General features: G+C 42.7%; 1 protein-coding gene across 3 annotated transcripts; it reads left to right on the plus strand.

Moving 5' to 3' along the window:
* The first annotated feature begins 260 nt into the window (after positions 1 to 260).
* Positions 261 to 13098, plus strand: ABRACL (ABRA C-terminal like). Of its 3 annotated transcripts, none has more exons than XM_059399192.1 (3): positions 261 to 501; positions 6226 to 6292; positions 12512 to 13098. In XM_059399192.1, the coding sequence occupies exons 2-3, from the start codon at positions 6232 to 6234 to the stop codon at positions 12694 to 12696; spliced, it is 246 nt and encodes an 81-aa protein (XP_059255175.1). In that variant the 5' UTR covers positions 261 to 501; positions 6226 to 6231; the 3' UTR covers positions 12697 to 13098. The 3 variants fall into 3 exon arrangements, with proteins under 3 accessions (XP_059255175.1, XP_059255174.1, XP_059255173.1); XM_059399191.1 differs by lacking the exons at positions 261 to 501; positions 12512 to 13098 and adding exons at positions 512 to 819; positions 10219 to 10664; XM_059399190.1 differs by lacking the exon at positions 261 to 501 and adding an exon at positions 715 to 819.
* Positions 13099 to 19838: the final 6740 nt, after the last annotated feature.

Genomic DNA, 19838 nt, shown 5'->3' on the forward strand with positions numbered 1-19838 from the left:
ATTTCGTAGTTTTACGGAGACCCCTGCTCCTGGCATACAGAACCAAGGTCACGTTCCTTCTAGACCCCAGCAGTCATCACATTGGGGGCGCTTCATTTCTAACGTTAGGAGATCCTGGCAGGAAATCTATGGCCAGGATCAGAGGCGGGGGTTGGGGATCATCGGCACCGAGTGGCTCAGGGCAAAGGTGGCAGTTCTCGAAGTTCGAGTCCTATTCCTAGAAGCCTCGGGCGTCCTGCCACCTGCCTGGAGTCGGCCCGCTTCCCGGGCGTCTCCTCCGCTGAGTTTCCTCCTCATAGGCTCGTCCCTGGGAGCGTGGGCGGCCCCTTCCTCGAGCGCTTAAACTCTTACCTCCCACCCCCCTCCTCCACACCAGCCTTTCTTTTCTGCCTCAGTCACTTCCTTCCTCAGCCTCTTCCTCCTCGGTGTGTTGAAGCCGTTAACCGGGTCCGGACCGCCGCTGCCCCAGCTTTCCCGAGGAAAAGAGAAAGAGGCGGATAGGTGAGTGGGTCTCTCGGGAAGGTGACAGGCAGGTGTAAAGGACCGACGGAGGTGTCCGGTGGAGGGCAGGCGGACGGGCGATCGGGGGCTGCGGGTGGGGAGATGGGGCCGGGAGGCGCCGAGGCGCGTGGAGATTGCTACTGGAATTGGGCTGAGACCCCGCGCTGGGGGCCAGGTGGGCGCGCCCTCACGCCCCCGCGTCTCCCGCCGACTTCCGCATCGGCTCACGTGACATTGTGCCGGCCCGGGGCGACCGGGAAGCCGGCGGCGAGGCGAAGGTTTCCTCTGCGGTGCGGCTCGGCGGCTTTGCCCTTGCAGGTGGCGCGGGGGCGCGTTCTGCACTGCCGGGCAGGGAAGGGATCGGCGCGAGGGGCGAGGCTTCCCCGGGAGACTGCGGTGGCCCCCGCACCGGGGAGCCCGCGGCGCGGGCGGTGGGGTGCGGCACCCTACGCTCCAGATCGTGGGGGTGGAGGGTGGGGGTGGTGAGAGACTCTAGGGGTTCGGGGAGCCCCGGGATCAGTCCATTTCCGTCTCCCGGTTGGGGTGCTGGCTTTCGCAGCTCGCTGGGGCGCACCGGCCACTGGGGAGCGCGGGCGGGCGGCGCTGGCGCGGGACCAGCGGAGACAAAGGCTTCTGGGACGCGGCCCTTCCATCGGGGGCAGCCCCGGAGCCCGCCATGCGGCCTCGGCGCCCCCAGTCCTGCGCTCCCTAACCCTGCACTGGTGCGGGTGGTGACCATGTGGTGGCCTGCAAGGGGCAGGAGCTTGGGACCCCTTCCGGGCCAGCTCCCAAACTTGGAGCAGGGATGACCAAATATGGAGCGTGTGCGCGCCAGCGGGCAGGCAGGAAGGAACCCAAGTCATCCCTTGACCCACACCAGCTGCTAGTCAGAGACTGCAAGGACAGCTGAGAAACGTGGCCAGCCCCAGGGAGTGGGTGCGGCGCAGGCTGCTGATTCCCAGGCGTCCCCACTCCAGCAGGCTTTATTCCTCGAACGTTCGAAAATCTCCATGTATCGCCTCTAAACTTAAACAAAACGAAACAAAAACTATAAAAAGGCCCTAAAATATATTCTTAAGTGTGTATTGATGGTGGAGCATTTCGGGATATGGCCCAATTCCCTGACATTCCGCTTTCTTTGTGATTCCCACGCACAATGCCTAATTAGATCCTTACACAGTTAGAGGACCCGACGAGCATTTGCCACCGCCTTGTCTTGAGCTCCCACTGAAAATCTTTCTTCCCCTTAGACTTGCTCTACGGATGGCCTCTTTCCATTGTTCTTCATCTTGCTGCTTATTCTGGTCCCAGCCTTCTGTATTTTGTACAATGTCATGGGCCTTAAGGATTGTGTAACAACAATGAGTATTGCCCTGCTTTGTCCCCGCTAAATAATAAAATGAATAAATAAATCATGCCAAATTAAGTGTGCTAGCAGTAGTTCCTAAGTCTGTTGTTTTCCTACTTGCATGGGTCCGGGCTGGGAGCCTTTCTTGCTTTGTAACTATTCTGCCTTGGTGTGTACTTAGCATGTAATATTCCATACAAACACAACTCACTATTATATTTAGCACACTTTGCATAATGACTGGGAAGAAGATGAGGAAGAGGAAAAGAAAAAAATAGAATGATGTAAAACAGCATTTAATTGTGAGTTCTCTGACCCAGTTTCATTATCCATAAATGGGTGTTTTAAAATATTTTATTTTAAATATTTTATTTATTTATTTATTTGGCAGAGAGGGAGAGCATAAGTGAGGGGAGCAGCAGAGGGAGAGGGAGAAGATGCCAGGGGCTTCATGCCAGGACCCTGGGATTATGACCTGAGCTGAGGGCAGATGCTTAACCCAATGAGGCACCCAGATGACTCCCCCTTTTAAGATTTTTATTTATACATTTGAGAGAGTGCAGGTGGGAGTGGGTGCTGGCGCAGAGGTAGGGGAGCTGAGGGAGAAGCAGACTCCTTGCTGAGCAGGGAGCCCAATGTGGGACTCAATCCCAGGATCTTGGGATCATGACCCGAGCCAAAGGCAAAAGCTTAACCAACTGAGCCACCCAGTGTCCCCTGTAAAATGTATTTAAATAATGCATACTTTGCAAGGTTTCTTAGGATTAACACAGATAAGGAGTCTTGTGTGTAACTAATTATAAAGATGCTGGTTGCCTTCTTTCTTTAAATTGGATCTGCCTATATCTGCTTAACATTATGCAGGTTTTCACACTACTTAATAGTGGCGTTTCCTCTTTGAGTGTCATTATTAAAGGAGAGCTAGGTCTGAAGTGTGCTGCTGATTTGGGGGAGGCAGTTTTAAAGAGATAAATGTTCAGAGTTGGAGAATAACAGAAAACCTGAGAATTGGAGAGGACCATAATCCCCTTGGACATTTCATTCTCCCTTCCGTTTAGGCTAATTTCCTCACTGACCCTCACAGATCTATACTACTTGCATCAGTGTTGTCAGTAACAGCTACAAACTTTATTCATTCCTAGACAGTTTTGATTGTTAGGAAATTCCTTTCTTATATGGCTCCCAAATCTGTCTATTACATCTATCTATCCTACCTGATACAGCAGCATGAAACAATGCTACCACATAAATACATAAAAGAAGCTTTAATTTAAAGAAAATAGTTGCAGGTCCTCTCTAGACTGACTTTATGGCTCAAGATTCCTTAGAGTAGAGGTAACAGAAACTCAATCAAACCAGCACAAGCAAAACCAGAAAAGACTGATTGGTTCATGCAACCGGAAAGGCCAGGGTCGTATATATAGACACAATCATTGTAACATGGCTGGGCTTTTCTTAGTGTTAACTTCATTCCTGAAAGGCTCTTTTCACATGGTCATAGTTTACATTAGGAACTCTAAACTGACATCTTAGAACCTAATAGGAAAATGTTGTTTTACTGATCTGGCAAAGTCTGAGGGTTGAACCTCGTTGTTTAGGATGGGATCACAGACCTTATGCCCCAAATCAATTATTCTGGCTCTGACCTACTCCTGGAATTTAGGGTGAGGCTCTACTGAAATCCATTGGTTTAGAACAGGAAGGAAAAGACTGGACCCAAACAAAAATTAGACTTCTTGAGCCAGAGTGGGGAATGGAGCTAGGTAAGTAAAAATGTCACCTGTCCATCACACTAACATCTATAGGGGTTTTTTTCTACTATTATTTTCATGGTTTATCTTTCTGTTGTGCCTTCTGATTATATTTTAACTTTTTAGCATCTCTCAAATTATCTCAAATTGAATATAATGTTATGGATGTAATTTGACCAACACAAAGCTCTCAATATTTGGAAACTAATTTTTGATACTGATTTTTATGTAGATGCATTGACCCAAGATTTTGCATCTTTGCATCTCACTGTAATAAAGATTTTTTTTTTTTTTTTTTTTTTTTGGTGGAAAAGGTAGTTTTATTAAAGCACGGAAATAGGACCCATAGGCAGAAAGAGCTATTGCCACAATAAACACTTCTTAAATTATAATATTTGCACAAATAACATAGCAGATAGTAAGGGTGCTTTCAATTAGGAACTGATGGAAAACCTGGGGTACCGGTCAGTATCACATAAACTTGGATTTCATTCTTCTTTTTCAAGGTTACTGGGAATTAGTTACAATCTGTCTGGATACAATTGTTTCTTCCAAATCATCACTCGAAAGTAAACAATTCATACAACCCCTCTTTTTTAGTCCCTTATTTGTTTGGGAAACAGACCCGAATTGACGCATATTCTTCTGTCATTCGCTCATACTTTGACTCTCCTGTTCCATTTTCCCTGAGTTACTGCCTTTATAAGGAAACTCTCTACCGCCTTTACTTCTTTGACCCTGCGTGGCTGGCATTCTCTCCTCCACATCCACCTGCTCTTTCCCTATTTCTTGCTCCCCCTTCCTTTCTGTAGGTGTTTGCCCCTTTACCTCTCTTTTCTGTCTCTGAACACTCTTGCTCCAAATCAGCAACTTTGTGGTGACAGTTTCCACAGACAGAGTTTCATCCCCCTCCATGCTCTTGTCCTTTCAGCTTGAAACCAGTATTTTTTTTAAAAGATTTTATTTATTTATTTGACAGACAGAGATCACAAGTAGGCAGAGAGGCAGGCAGAGGCAGGGTGGGGTGGGGTGGGGGGAGAGAAGCAGGCTCCCCACTGAGCAGAAAGCAGGATGTGGGGCTTGATCCCAGGACTCTGGGATCATGATCTGAGCCAAGGCAGAGGCTTTAATCCACTGAGACACCCAGGTGTCCCTGAAACCAGTATTTATTGAGACTGTGCTCTTGGTGCCAGATGTCACCCAGCAGTAAACATTATAGTCAGATTCCTGCGTCGAAGGTCTTTACCATCTCATGGTGAAAGCCGAGAAACTGATAGTTCCAGCCAAGTGCAATGGAGAGAGTGCACAGTGGTATGGGGGAGGGCTCCTCCCCCAGGGTTTCAGGGCAGGCTTCCTGGAGGAAGTCAAATCTAAGTTGGAACTGGATGTGTGGGAGTTAGCTGCAAGAAAGAGGAATAGCACTAACCTGGGTCAAAAACTCAGGATGTGTGAAGGTTGGAGGTGGGAGAGCCCGGGGTGTTTGAGGAACAAAAAGAAAGTCCATGGAGCTGCAGCTCTGAGCTCAAGGGAGTAGAGTGGAGGAGGCTACGACAGTGTGCGGAACCCAGGCTGGAGAGGACCTAGAGAACCAAGGGAAGTCTCATAGCTCCTGTTAGTCCTGGACTCCTCCCCATTGGAGATGACTGGTCCTTACCCCTAGCTCTCTCCACTGCAGTCAGGCTGTACTGGGCACTGCCCAGGGAAGGATGCTTTGCCCTGTGTGTGACCCATGGGCATCATGGTGCTAACCTGACAGAATTCAGGTTGCCCTGTATTGGTCTTCTTTCCCCACCAGACCGCAGGCTCTGGGAAGGTTGGAAGTGTGTTCCTTTCTCTTGGTACTCCAGCTTCTAGCTAGTTGCCTCAGGTGTGCTGTGATTTTTCTCCCTTGCTTTTGTGCTTTTGCATGCACTCTTCCCCGCTCATAGAGCACTCTTTGTCAACTCTACCTGTCCACTTGTTTCCAACTGTCTACTTGTCCACTTGACCTCTACAAAATCTTCAGTGGCTTCCTCCTTTATGCTCCCATAACGCCCTGGATCCACCACTCAGAGGATGCTGTCACACTGCCATTATTCATTCTAGGTCTTTCTCTGCTTCTGGACAGTGAGTTTTGGGTGCAGAGCAGAGCATCCTGAGGATGGGCTCAGAGGTTAGTAGTGGGTGCTGCCTTCTCCTCAGTATCCTGTGTAGAATAAGAGTAGGGTCAGCACAAAGGGGCAATTATAAAGACAGAATTGGAAATGGAGGTGTTCTGGTGTCCTGTACATCACACAAGTATTTTTAGGAAGAAGGATGTGGTAAATTAACAATGACAAATGCAACATGGGGGCGGGGGTACGTGGGTGGCTCAATTGGTTAAGTGGCTGCCTTTGGCTCAGGTCATGATTTCAGGGTCCTGGGATCGAGCCCTGTGTCAGGCTCCCTGCTCAGTGGGGAGCCTGCTTCTCCCTCTCCCTCTGCCTCTCTCCCTGCTTGTTCTCTCTCACTCTGTCTCTCTGTCAAATAAATAAATAAAATCTTAAGAAAAAGAAAAAAGAAAGAAAGAAATGGCCCTTGAATTTAGCAAGATGTGCTTAATGGGATATAGAAATGGTAATAATATAGCATTTTTTTCTCCCTTAGGCCGCAATGAATGTGGATCACGAAATTAATCTCTTAGTGGAGGAAATTCATCGTCTGGGTTCAAAAAGTAAGTATTCTAACACAGCCACGGTATTCTGAGTTTATCTCAGAGCAGGTAGGAACAGATTTTTTGGTAGAAGCCTATGAAGGGGTCACCCAGGACCTCATGACATAGTTACCACAGCTCTGCCCTCAGCTGGGGAGTGATTTCTGGAGACAAAGCCTTTGGGGTATTGTGATTCTGATGCAAGGAATGGTTGAGATATTCCATCAACCCTTGAATGGAAAGAAAATTGCTATGCTTCTTTAGTCTGGCTGCATTGAAATCTGGCGATTGAATTGTGTTCAAATTTTTTTTTTTAAAGATTTTATTTATTTATTTGACAGACAGATCACAAGTAGGCAGAGAGGCAGGCAGAGAGAGAGGAAGGGAAGCAGACTCCCCGCTGAGCAGAAAGCCCGATGTGGGACTCGATCCCAGGACCCTGAGATCATGACCTGAGCTAAAGGCAGAGGCTTAACCCACTGAGCCACCCAGGCACCCCTCGTGTTCAAATTTTTATGTCACACTATTAAAATTTATTTTTTTTGCTCTATCTTTTTTTATTTCCTATTTTTTTTTAGATTATTTGTTTCTTTATTTGGAAGAGAGATGGAGAAAAAGCACAAGTAGACAGAATGGCAGGCAAAGGGAAAGGAAGAAGCAGGCTCTCTGCTGTGCAGGGAGCCCAACATAGGGCTTGATCCCAGGACTTTGGAATCATGACCTGCACCAAAGGCAAATGTTTATTTTCTGCTTTATCTTGCCACTGTCTTACAAACTTCCAAATTACTAGGGACTCAGATACAGATTATACTAAATTAATTGTCTTTATTTTCTCCAAATTCTTGAGTTTTGTATAACCAGATATTTATGTACATGTAACTAAAAGAACCCTTTACATAGTTTTTTTTTTAAGATTTTTTTTTAAGACTTTATTTGTTTATTTGACACAGAGAGAGAGAGAGAGCCAGAGAGCGTGCACAAATAGGCAGAGCAGCAGGCAGAGCAGCAGGCAGAGGAAGAGGGAGAAGCAGGCTCTCCACTCAATTCCAGGACCCTGGGATCATGACCTGAGCTAAAGGCAGGGGCTTAACTGACTGAGCCACCCAGGTGTCTCTGATTTATTTTAGAGAGAGGGGAGAGAGAGAGCTTATAAGCTGGGGGCAGGGCAGAAGAAGAAGAAGAGGGAGAAAATCTCAAGCCAACTTCCCACTGAGCACAGAGCTGGATTCAGACTTGACCCATGACCCTGAGATCATGACCTACAACAAAATCACAAGTCAGACACTCAACTGAGAGGCACACAGTAAGAACTTGTATGGCTGAAGTCAAGAAGTATATTGCCTGTGTTCTCCTCTAGGATTTTGATGGTTTCCTGTCTCATATTTAGGTCTTTCATCCATTTTGAATTTATTTTAGGCATGTTGTAAGAATCTGGTCCAGTTTCATTCTACATTTGTTTTTTTAATCAGCTTTGTCTTCAGCAACATAGAAGCAGCTACCTTGAAATTAGTGCCATGTGAAATTGGCACTAAGTTGTAATTAAAGTAACTATTATGTTTGTAGTTTTAGGTATTTGTGCATATCAGATAAGATATACTGGAGTGAAGGAAAATTCTGAAAATTGTAAGAGCAATAGACATATTCAGCAACAACTAAGATAATGGAACTCAAAGTTTTAAAATTACATCATATAAAAAATTAAATAAAATTATATCATTTTAAGTGAAAAACAGCTTTAAAAAGTACCTTGTTAGAGTTGTTTTTTCATTATAGCTTGTGAATTTTCTCACTTTTAACTCAGTCTGCTTTTGAATCACAAATCACTTGAAAGAAGACCAACTTGGAAAATTCCATTGAACAATTCGTATCAAATGTCCTCTGTACTAATTCTCCATTGTTGTTGCAAATCTTTTTTTTTCTTTTTCTTTTTCTTTTTTTTTTTTTTTTTTTTAAGATTTTATGTATTTGAAAGAGAGAGAGAGAGAGAGAGAAAGAGGGAGAGCACGAGCACAGCAGGGAGAGGGAGAGGGAGAAGCAGACTCCCCACTGAGCAGAGAGCCTGATGCAGGACTCGATCCCTAGACCCTGGGATCATGACCTGAGCCAGAGGCAGACACCCTCCTGACAGGGCCACCCAAGTGCCCTGTGAAACTTATTTTCAATAGTGAAAGAAACCCGTGTTCCTCATTTCTACTTTTCCAGCTTTCCACCTCTGTGAGGTCATGTTGCTCTTGGGAGTAGTACTAGTGTTTAGATTATTAAAGATATTATGGATATATTTTTGAGTGATTTGTAGGATTTTCTTCTCTCCTCAATCTGTCTCCATGTTAGCCAAGTGTTTATTGGTCAGCTTCAATTGCATTTAAAATTCTGACCTTTACCCTAGAACAGTTATTATTCTAGTAGGGCAGGCTGAACCTGCATTTAAAATTAGCAGCTTTACAAACTAGAAGACTACACGGTAATTATCACATTTCTGTAAGGATGAAATGTTTTGAACTTTGCAGCTTCCCTAAGCCTCCCTTATTTACCTGTTCCTGGAAATGAATGACTTCTTGAGCTGGAAAGCATCTATGGAGATAAGTTATCTCTGAACAGGTTATGGTTAATTATGTAAGTTGTGTCTGGGATAATTTTGACTAAATTAGCATTTAGGAGAATCATTTGTAGACTAATCTAAATATAATGTATTAGGTGAAGCTGGAAATGGAAAAATTTAGTTTTATCTATTTCTTTTTCTTTTTCTCTAGATTTTTACTTTAATTCTAGTTAGTTAACCTATTTATCTATTTCTTTTAAAATGAAATTGTTTAAAGTCTTTCATTTTTCATCCAGTGGAAAAAAGTTAAGTGGATAAAGATTATTTGGAGATTTAAATTCTTTCATTGAACAAATATTTCTTGAGTGCTGTCTTTGTGCTCAAGTGCTGGCCATGTGAAAATAAACAAAATTCCATCTCAGCCCCTGTGGGCCTCTCTAGGTAGCGGGAAGACAGACAAATGAGCTGGAAGCACGTATGGGGAACTGGTTAGGAGCATGGGCTCTGGAGTCAGATTCTCTGGGAATGAATCCCAGCTCCCCTACCACTTACCGTGTGACCTTGGGCACATCAGTAACCATTTTTATGCCTTGGTTTCCTTATTTGGCTAATAATATTCTAGTTCAATGATTCAAAGACACTTTTTACCCCAAACTTTAACATCTCTAAAATAAGAATGCATCTTATAATCCATGTTGTGCTGTAGTTAAATTGGCAGTTTAAGTGGAACATGAAATAATGGTGCTTCTTGCAATGAATTTCCTTGCCTTCCATGAAATAAGGAGTAAGGGAGTTTTAATTACTATAAAATGCATTGACTAGTTCTAGGAGCAGAGTAAGGACTCAATACATATCAATACATATTAGCTCTTATTACTATAATTGCTGGTGAGTGCTTTGATATATGCTTAGTCGTATAAGAAGTTACTGACATGACTGAGGGAATCACAGAGTACCCCTCAGAAGAAGTGACATTTGAGCCCATTCTTGATGAAAAAGACCTAGCTGGAGAAAGGGCTCTGGGATGCTGGGCAGAGGGCTCCACATGGGCAAAACTGCCAGGGCAGGATCTATCATGTCACCTTGGGTACTAGCAAGTCATTGATTTTTGACTGGATCAAGAGGTGCATAGAGCGATATGGCAGGAGACCAGGCAAGAAAGAGTGTAAGGGTCAAGGATGAAGGGTCTTATCTGGAACGCCAAAGGCGTTTGAAGGTGGTAGGGAGCCCCTGAAAGATTAGAGTAGGAGAGTATCCATCAGGGGTACCTGGCTGGCTTAGTGTGTGGAGCATGTTACTCTTGATCTGAGGGTTTTGAGTTCAAGCTCCACCGTGGGGGTAGAGTTTATTAAAAAAAAAAAAAAAATAAGCATCAAACAGATTTGCATCTTAAAGGTTTCTTTCACAGATTGTATTCTGCACCAATATGGAGGATGTATTGGGGACAAAAATGCAGAAAGGGAGGCTGGAGAGGAAGTCTTGCAGTTATCTGCATGAGAATCAATTCTGGCCTGAACCAAGAAATTAATCGTCCATGGAGAAGAGGCTAGAGCAACAGAAGATACAAAGGAAGTGAAATCACTTATGAGATTGAGGAGTGAGTGGGCAGAGCTCCCAAGATTACATCCAGGTTTCTGCCTTTTCTGCCTTTAAAAAATGTAACCTGGGGGTGTCTGGGTGGCTCAGTCTCTTGAGCATCCAGCTCTTGGTTTCCGCTCAGGTCATGATCTCATGGCTCGTGGGATCAAGCGCCATTTCTGCCTCCATACTCAGCAGGGAATCTGCTTGAAGATTCTTTCCCTAGGCGCCCCCCCCCCCCCAACTCTCTCTCTCAAATTAAAATAAATCTTTTTTTAAAAATGAAAAGCTCCATGTTTCACTCCCCTTCAAAGCCAGCACCGGTGCTGCCTCCTTCAGGAAGTCTTCCCTTCCCGTTCTAGCCCAGAGTCCTCCTGCCCTTCTCCAAACTGCAGGATGTCCTATGTTGGCTACTTACTGGACACCCAGTCACATACTCCTTTGTCCTGTTTCTTTACTTATTATGTGTGTATTTCTTATTTCCCCGTGGGAACTGAAGCCATTTCTTTGAAAGCTAGAAAGTGATTCTCTACTTCTCTACTTGCCTCCAGTGCCCAGCATAGTCAGAGCACACTAAGTCTCAGGTTAGAAGTTCTAGCAGGGGATCATGGGAACTCAAGAAGCCCTGGCCAAGGAACAGTCCCACTCACTGGATGGCCATGTCCTTGGGAGCGGGCACAGCTATTGGAGGGGAGAATGTGGAGCGGTGCTGAAGGAAGGGAGTCAGAAGGTTAGCCTGGTAGATCAAGGGAATCAACCAACAACAGGGAGGTGTTTCATAGTATTCTTATCTACAGGTTTCCAGTTGATGGATTTTTAATCAAAGATTCACCTTTCATTTATTTCATTTTTTTAAAAAAAGACTTTTTTTTTTTTAGAGCTGTTTCAGAATACAATAAGATTGAGAGGAAAGTACAGAGATTTCCTGTATTCCTGCTATTTCCACACATGCATAGCCTCCCCCATTATCAACACCCCCCAGCAGAATTCCACATTGGTTATAATTGATCATCTACATGTATATATCATCAACTACAGTTCATAGTTTATGGTTCACTCTTAATGTTGTATGTTCTATGGGTTTAGATCAATGTTTAATGACATGTGTCCATCATTATAGTATACCGAGTATACTCACTGATCTAAAAATCCTCTGTGCTCTGCCTGTTCATCTCTCCCCTGCCCCAACCCCTGAAATCTGCTGATCTTTTTATTTAGTTTTGTCTTTTTTCATAGTTTTGCTTTTCCCAGAATGTCCTATAGTTGGAATCATACAGCATATAACCTTTTCAGATTACCTTCTTTCTATTAGTAGTACATATTTAAGGTTCCACCATATCTTTTCATGGCTTGATGGTTCATTTCTTTTTAGGGTTTACCTTAATTTTTAACATCTATATTAAAAACTGGTCTCCAAACTGGATAATCTAGAGATCTGGTAAATACAGATATCTTCATTTTTAAGGTCACCAGTCCTACCCTGGGGCTCTGAGTGTGTTTAGAATACACTTAGAGAAATGCTGCTCCTGACCCAAACTTTCTCTCTCTTTTTTTTAATTGATTCAGCAACACCACAATTAAACATGTAGGGGCACCTGGATGGCTCAGTCAGTTAAGTGTCTGACTCTTGGTTTCAGCTCAGGTCATAATCTCAGGGTCCTGGGATCAAGCCACACTTCTTTGGCCTCTGCTCTCAGTGGGGAGCCTGCTGAAGGGGTCTCTGTCTCCCTCTCCCCTAACTCATGCGCTCGCATGCACATAGCACATGGACACACACACTCTTTCACTCCAATAAATAAGTAAATCTTTTTTTTTTTTTAAATCAAAATGTAAACAGAGGGAAATTGGTCCACAGTAGTAACACTGTAACACATTCACTTTTTGTAAGTCAGTTTTGGTTCTTCTAGTCTTTGTCCAGATGATCCTAAGGCTAGGAGGTGTGCAAATACGTTGTATTTATTTCTTCACTTTTACATCTGGCAAGAGATGGCATTGAATTTATGAGTGTGAACTGTAAAATTGTCATCTTGGTTTACACATAGTTAGATGTTTTTTGATTAAGTAAATCTGCCATATATGGGGTAAGACTTTGCATTGGCTAACATTGTATTTGCTCAAATTAGATGCTGATGGGAAGTTAAGTGTGAAATTTGGGGTCCTCTTCCGAGACGACAAATGTGCCAACCTCTTTGAAGCACTGGTGGGAACTCTCAAAGCTGCAAAACGAAGAAAGATTGTTACGTACCCAGGAGAGCTACTTTTGCAAGGTGTTCATGATGATGTAGACATTATATTGCTACAGGATTAATGTGGTTTTGCATATCTTTGCTTATTGTTATTTTTTGTTTCCAGTAAACTGGAAAATTAAGTGAAAGGACAAACATGAGCATACTTAATGTATTTTTATAGGACTTTGTAAACAAAAGGAGACTCTTATTTTAAAGGTCTGTCCTTTTTTATACCTTGAAAGAAAATTTATGCATTACACTGTAAAATAAACAAAACCCATTATTTTTTCTCAGGAATCTGATTGGAAAAATGTTGGCATTGAGGCTTTTTTGGTGGGGGTACAAGGGTGTTTCATAAATCCTTCTTAGACAATTTCTACAGACATTTGACATTCCATAAAAGCAAGAGGCAAAACTGAAGACCAGCTCTCACAAGGAATATTGTAATGTTTATGTAATAAAAATATGTAACTATGTTAAAACTGTCTGATTGCCTTATTTGGTCACTTAAGATTTATGAGCCTCTTAGAAGTTTTTGTGTTGAGTTTAGATAGCTGCAATAAAAGTTATCATAATTTGAAGAAAAATTTCCTTAAAACTACAGAATTTTTGAAGTAGGGATGTGTTATGATTGGGCCCTGTAACAAATTATTTAGTGTCTGTTATGTGCTTACCACTGAGTTAGGGGACATGCCAAAAGAAAGAAAACCTAAAAATTTCACTCTCTAGTGAGATTAGTTGGGTCCACCTGAAACACTACAGAAATGTCTATAAAAGCCTGTTGAAGCCTTTGGTACAGACTCGAAAATGATACAGAATCTCAAGGAGGGTAAAATCGGTGAAAACCATTCGAGTTGGAAAAGGTATCCTAGAAGAGTTAGGATCTGCATGATTGCAGTTGATTATTCATCGACGAGAAAGCTGGGATGGACAAGGGTGAAGGCTCCGGCAAGGTAAAGCAAGGGAACACGGATCAGCAAGTCTTGCTCTTGTGAAAGGTCAGATATCAGATTGACTAGACTGTTAGGGAGAGAGGTGATTCAGGTTGGATAAGTAAGGTAGAACCTGGGAAACCGTGGAGAGGAGTGTGAACAGAAATTGGAGCAGGGAAGCTGCTTGATGAAAGTGATGTTTTGTGAAGGTGACTCTGGCCCTGGTGACTAGGGAAGATTTTGGAGAGCAAAGATGCTGTCAGACAAGCCAGCTAAAACACTGCTTGGAATCCATGGGGGTGGGGATCATGGAAAAACAGAGGGAAGATGGACTCCCAAGTGCGTTTTTAAAGAAGCTGAAACTCTCATCAATGCATTTCAATTGTGACAAGACCCCAGTTCCAACTAGATTAAACAGCAGTAGTATTCACCAGTACCTCATAGTCATTGTTAATATTTATTGAGCATTTGCTATGCTGATCCTCATCCAACCCTGTAAGATAGTTATTAATATTATCTCCCATTCTATAGATGAGGCAAGAGTTACACAGAGACGTTAAATAGCTTGCCCAAGTTCACCTAGCTAGAAATGGGCAAGTCAGAATCATCTAACCAGCAAGTACCAGGATGGGATGGACTTCAGGCATGGCTGGCCCTAGGGTTTCAAACAATATCAAACTCTCTGGCTTTTTGTATAGGTACTGATGCCTTCTTTGGTTTGGTCTCATTCTCTTTCGACTTTATTAATTCTTTTTAAAGATTTTATCTATTTATTTGACAAAGAGAGCGAGAGACCAGAAGCAGGGGGAGTAGCAGAAGGAAAGGAAGAAGCGGACTCTCTGCTGAACAGGGAGAGTGATGTGGGGCTCTATCCCAGGACCCTGGGATCATGACCTGAGCCGAAGGCAGATGCTTAACCATCCGAGCCACCCAGGTGCTCCCATTTCTACTTTAAATAGGTTTCTGCATATAGCCAGGAGGATGCCTGCTTGAGTTGCAAATTCACATACTTCTAGATTACCATCCCTAGTAGAAAGAGAATTTGTTATGCCTAACTATGAATTCTGGAAAAGGAGCTCTGGCCCCACCTGCAGCATAAACCTACCCCTTTGAATAATAACATTTGCCATAGGAATAAGGTACGATGGATGACTTGACAAGCCTAGATCACAAGTTTGTTTTCAAGTGAGGATGTGGTAGGTGCTATGCTTTACAACCTCACCTCAAGTAGGAGAGGGGTAGTTCCCTGGGGAAAAAAAAAAAAAAAAAGGATGCTGGGTATACAGGAGCAACATAAGTTCACTACAAATACAAGTGACCTTCTGAAGGATGAATTCTTGAACTGCATGGCAGAAAATAAAAGATAAAGGAGAAGGTTTGGCTAAAAGCCACATCAGATGGGGGATCAGTGACTGAGAATAATTTGTTACCAGAGACAGAAATTGGATGGAACAGGTCTTAGAGTTTCATATGGGCTTGGGGAACTTGAAGTGGGTAGTGTGGGAATGTGTATAGTAAGCAAGTGAGGATTTGGTTCTGGAACTTGGGGGAGGTTCAGGAGTATAAACAGGCTTCAGAGGGGTGCCTGAGTGGCTCAGCGGGTTGAGCATCTGCCTTTGGCTCGGGTCATGATCCCAAGGTCCTGGGCTCGAGTCCTGCATCCATCTCCTTGCTCATCAGGGAGCTTGCTTCTCCCTCTGCCTGCTCTGCCTGCCATCCCCCTGCTTGTACTCTCTCTGACAAATAAATAAAATCTTTTTTAAAAAGTTAAAAAAATAAACAGGCTTGAGAATTATGGTTCAAGATTGATTTCATCTCAATTTTGGTATGTACAGATAACCATAATTCTGCCTTTATGATGATCATTAACTTGACATTTTTATTACCAGGCACTTGGAAAAGACCTATAATCTACAGGATTTGTAAGAGCCTAGGGTAAGAAACTGAAGCAAGCCTCAGAGGAAAGCAATTGGGGAAACTCTGGCCCAACAGAGGTTTGTGGAGAGGAGGCTGTCCTCACAGAATCAAAGACTTGCTTAAAAAATCTGCAGAAGTGAGTTGAGCTAGTCACTCAATCTGTCCTTTTGTTCAGCATCTTCTTGGTCTATATCAAACGAAGTTTCAAAGTTGCAAACGATAATGATGGAGAATTTGGTACATTTCCCAGGAAAGATATATCTGTATGATTGTTTAGTCATTTTGAGAATATTGACACCATAGCATTCTTATCTGCTGCTGAGATCCGTGATAGTTTTACATATTTCCCTATAGATTTGAGATGGTTAGTTCCTTTGTAATGACTTCATATTTGGATAGTTCTCTCTTACTTGGATCATGGCCTTAAAAGTTAAAAACAATTAATTTGATTTCTTTAAGCCAGTTTCACAGTGAAAATAATCTTTCTTGATCATAAACTACATTCCAGTTGTCTCAGTAACGGGTGTCATTGGCTATAGGTGGGTGGCGGTTGGAAATTATGAACAGCTGTATACGAGCGTTTCTTCATGCAGCAAAAATGTATAGCATCTACTTTTTCCAAGTCACTATGCTAGGCATTAGGGATTATTAAAGCAAAGCAAAATAAGAATAAGTAAAATTTGATTCTAGTCTTCAAAGAGAAGCAAATGATTTGCAAAATATAGATAAAATATAGAAGCAGCTTTGGGTAGATGATTACAGGAGACAAGCATACTAATGATGAATTGTTCCAGGGGGAGACTGGGATGAAGCGAAGTTTGTCTTAAAGCAGCAGAATGATTGAGAAGGGCTTTCCTGGTGGAGTGGTTACAAAGGGAAAGAAAGGCAAGTAGCTTAAGGTGAGGAAGGAAAGGAATATTGTGAATGAGGCTAGAAAAGAAGGTTGGGGCATTATTCTGAATTCAAGACAGAGGAAACAATTCTAAGTGTATGTCTTAAAAATGGTGAATTATAAAGAACTCTAAAAAAATCTTATATAAAATAATGTGACTTTAATTATGAAGTGACTTTAACTTGTAAGTTCCCTAAGCGTGTTATTTTGTATATCATGATTGTAGAAAACAATCTATAATTATAGTTTATCATCTTTACAGAGAGTGTCTGTTAATTGAAGAAGTGATGAAAATAACCACTTTTGCATACTCAAATTTCCTTAATTTCCCATTGTAAGAAATCCAAGCACCCCTTGTGTCCTGGAGAGATGGTTTGAAAATACGTCACAGAACGGTTGACTTGAGGAATTTGTCGTAATTGAACAGCAACATCCAAGATTTCCCTGGGGTCTGAGCTGCTTCCTCTGGTTCCAGACAATAAGAAGAGAAAAGCCTATGGACTGACAGACAAAATACAAACATATGTAATGGGAAAGGAAGAAGCTCACTTTATTGTGTGGCATGTGGTATTGGACTCATTAATTTATTGCCTCATATATCTAGACAAAGTCAAGAGAGAGACATGTATCTTTAATTTATTTATAATCAAATAGTCTTAGAGTTTCCCCTTTCTTAACAAAGGATATAAATAACTCTTCAAAGAAAACACTCCTCAGAAGACTTTTTTTGATGAGATATTAAAAATGACCATATTTTTCCTGAAGATGAGTCCATATGACAACCCCTTTCTTGTGGTTTTTGTTTAAGTCTACAGCCTCAAAAAAAAAAAGGTTTCTCTAAAAAAAAAAAAGAAGAAGAAGAAAAATCCCCCCCCCCATCCCCCGCATAGGTCTCTTTTTCTTTTAGTGAGAATCAGGGAGAATTTAGTGAGTGTTTTAGTGAGACATTTTTTTTTTTGGTGAGAAGTAATGGGGACAAACTTAGCTAGTTAACAGGGATTAACTATCAGGATTTATACTGAGCAATTAGAACGATAAAGTTATTCACTGAAATCCAAGAGAGTGAAATGAGCCATGGTGGGGGTTTCTGGAGATGAGGGACTCCTAAGACAGAATAGCTTCTGTAGTTTTTCAGCGTCTCAGTGCTCCAGAGATTTGTATTCCATAGATCGGGATGGACCCAAGCATTTCCATGAGGAAGCATCTCCCCAGACGGATTCCGATAGGCAGCTCTCAGGAAGAATCCCTCCTGGGCTGCCTTCCAGCTCCCTTGTTAATACCACTCAGCTGTGTTCACAGAGCCACTTTCCATTTGCTTCTCCTCCTGCTTCCAATTAGCTTCCTCATCCTCTGTCTTTTCTCTAATTCATAGCTTCTACTTAACCTTTACTATGCTCCCTCATTACTTTGACTTTCTAGTGTCTGTTCTTGCCTCTAGCTGTCTCACGGGCTGTGTGTCTGGTTGTGTAAATTAAAATGCTTAATAGGATGAGTCTGACTAGCTCAGTTTGCCCTCAGCTGTCAGGACTTTTTGTGCCAGTCTACCCCATAGATCATTGGCCAACTCAGAAATTGATTTGGTCAGCTGTACTTGCCTGGGCCAATCAGTTATGACTAGGTCGACAGGGGGCAAGGGTGGCGGGCATATAGTTCAGAGCGGCTGCTTATAACAAGTCTGGGCATCGAGCTTCCTGAGATGTGCCTCGGGATCTGGGAGGCAATGTGATTCCGTTCTAACAATTTCTTCAGAGATTCTCTGTGATTTATGATAGACTGTGAAGACAGTACTTTTCAATTTGGAGGATATGGCCACCCCTTTTAGGCATAAAAATATTTCCTATACACATCAGTTGTTCTTTTAGAGTCCATGATTAAGAACATACATAATACAGGGGTGCCTGTCTGGCTCAGTCAGTTGAAGGTCTGCTTTGGCTCAGGTCATAATCCCGGAGTCCTGAGATCAAGCCCCGAAATCAGGCTCTCTGCTCAGTGGAGACCCTGCTTCTCCTTCTGTCCCTCACCCAGCTCATGTATGCTCATGTACTCTCTCTTTTTCTCTCAAATAAATGAATAAAATCTAAAAAAAAAAAAAAGAAAGAAAGAAAATACTTAATACAAAACATACAAAATACAAAAAACTACTAGGACTTCAGCCAAAGTTTTAAGAGTTTGTATGTTATTAATCGTAAGAGTAGTGCTTACACTTTAAAGATAATAGTACGTTTATTATGTATATAAGGCCTATCAATTATCTACAGAAAATGCTTGGTGCCGGTATGGTTTCCTGGACTCCATGAACTAGCTCTGTGGCTTCTTATAGGTGTTCTGCTCACAGATTAGGAATGATTTTGTGTACAATAGCATTATATCAGGAAAGCCTGTATTTGAGCCTCAGAGTTCACTACTCACTAACTTCATTTCTCAGAGTCAGTGGTGGTTCTACATTTCCACCTCTTGAACCTTGGCAGGCTTGTGACTATTTCAACAAGTAGAAAGCAGTGGGAGTAAGGCCAGTAATTCCTGGGGGTTGGTCATAGATGGCCAAAGAGCAACTACCTGGCACATACAACGCAGAATTCACAGGGAGGCAGGGCTTCAGGGATACCTTGATCAAGCAAATCAGTGATGTCCCCAAGATCCTGTTTTGTTTTATTTCTTTCTGTTTCTCCATTCTGACTTCTGTGATATCAGTTTTATTGATTTCATTCTACATCTTTCCTCTAGTCAAAAAAAAAAAAAGTGCCAATAAATCCTGGGGTGACATGGCCCTTTATTTTTTAAAAGATTTATTTATTTATTTGAGGGGGGAGGGGGGGAGATAGAGTCCCAAGCAGACTCCATGGGAGTCTGGTATCCCACATCCCTGAGGTCATGACCTGAGCTGAAACCAAGAGAGAAGCTTAACTGTGCCACCCAGGCACCTCTATTTATTTATTTGAGAGAGAGAAAGAGAGAGAGAGAGAGCGAGAGAGAGAGAGAGAGCACATGCCCATGGGAATGCATGCTCCAATGGGGAGAAGGGCAGAGGGAGAGAAACTCAGGCAGACTCTCTGCTGAGCTCCAAGCCCTGTGGAGGTAGAGGTTTGGGGGGAGAGCTTGATCTCACAACCCTCATGATCTGAGCAGAAATCAAAAGTTGGATTCTCAACAGACTGAGCCACCCAGGCACCTCTCCAATTCTTTTTTTGAAGGATAGCATCCTGCTCCTGTTTCATTTCTCATCTCTCTAAGGATATTAATTGTGGTTTCATTGATGTTTTCTTCTCCTTTCTCTATGGTCTCTTTCAACTGAGGTCCTTTTTCAATTTGTTTGTATCTCTAGTTTTGTGTATTTTTCCTGGAATATTCCCTCAAACAGCTTAGAATTCTTTAATAATTAATAATTTAGATTCTATTAATATTCCAGGAGGCTTTGGAACAATGGGCAGTTTTTACCAACTTATACTAGTGAGATTTGCTATATGGTAATCAGATGTCAGGT

The sequence above is a fragment of the Mustela nigripes genome, chromosome 5, assembly GCF_022355385.1.
Source record: "Mustela nigripes isolate SB6536 chromosome 5, MUSNIG.SB6536, whole genome shotgun sequence".
NCBI classification, from domain to species: domain Eukaryota; kingdom Metazoa; phylum Chordata; class Mammalia; order Carnivora; family Mustelidae; genus Mustela; species Mustela nigripes.

Coding starts and splice junctions, on each gene's coding strand:
- ABRACL (XM_059399191.1), top strand. CDS start 604: ATGGGGCCGGGAGGCGCCGAGGCGCGTGGAGATTGCTACTGGAATTGG. Junction 820..6,225: donor CGGCGGCTTTGCCCTTGCAG/GTGGCGCGGGGG, acceptor TTTCTCCCTTAG/GCCGCAATGAATGTGGATCA. Junction 6,293..10,218: donor TCATCGTCTGGGTTCAAAAA/GTAAGTATTCTA, acceptor TTTCTTTCACAG/ATTGTATTCTGCACCAATAT.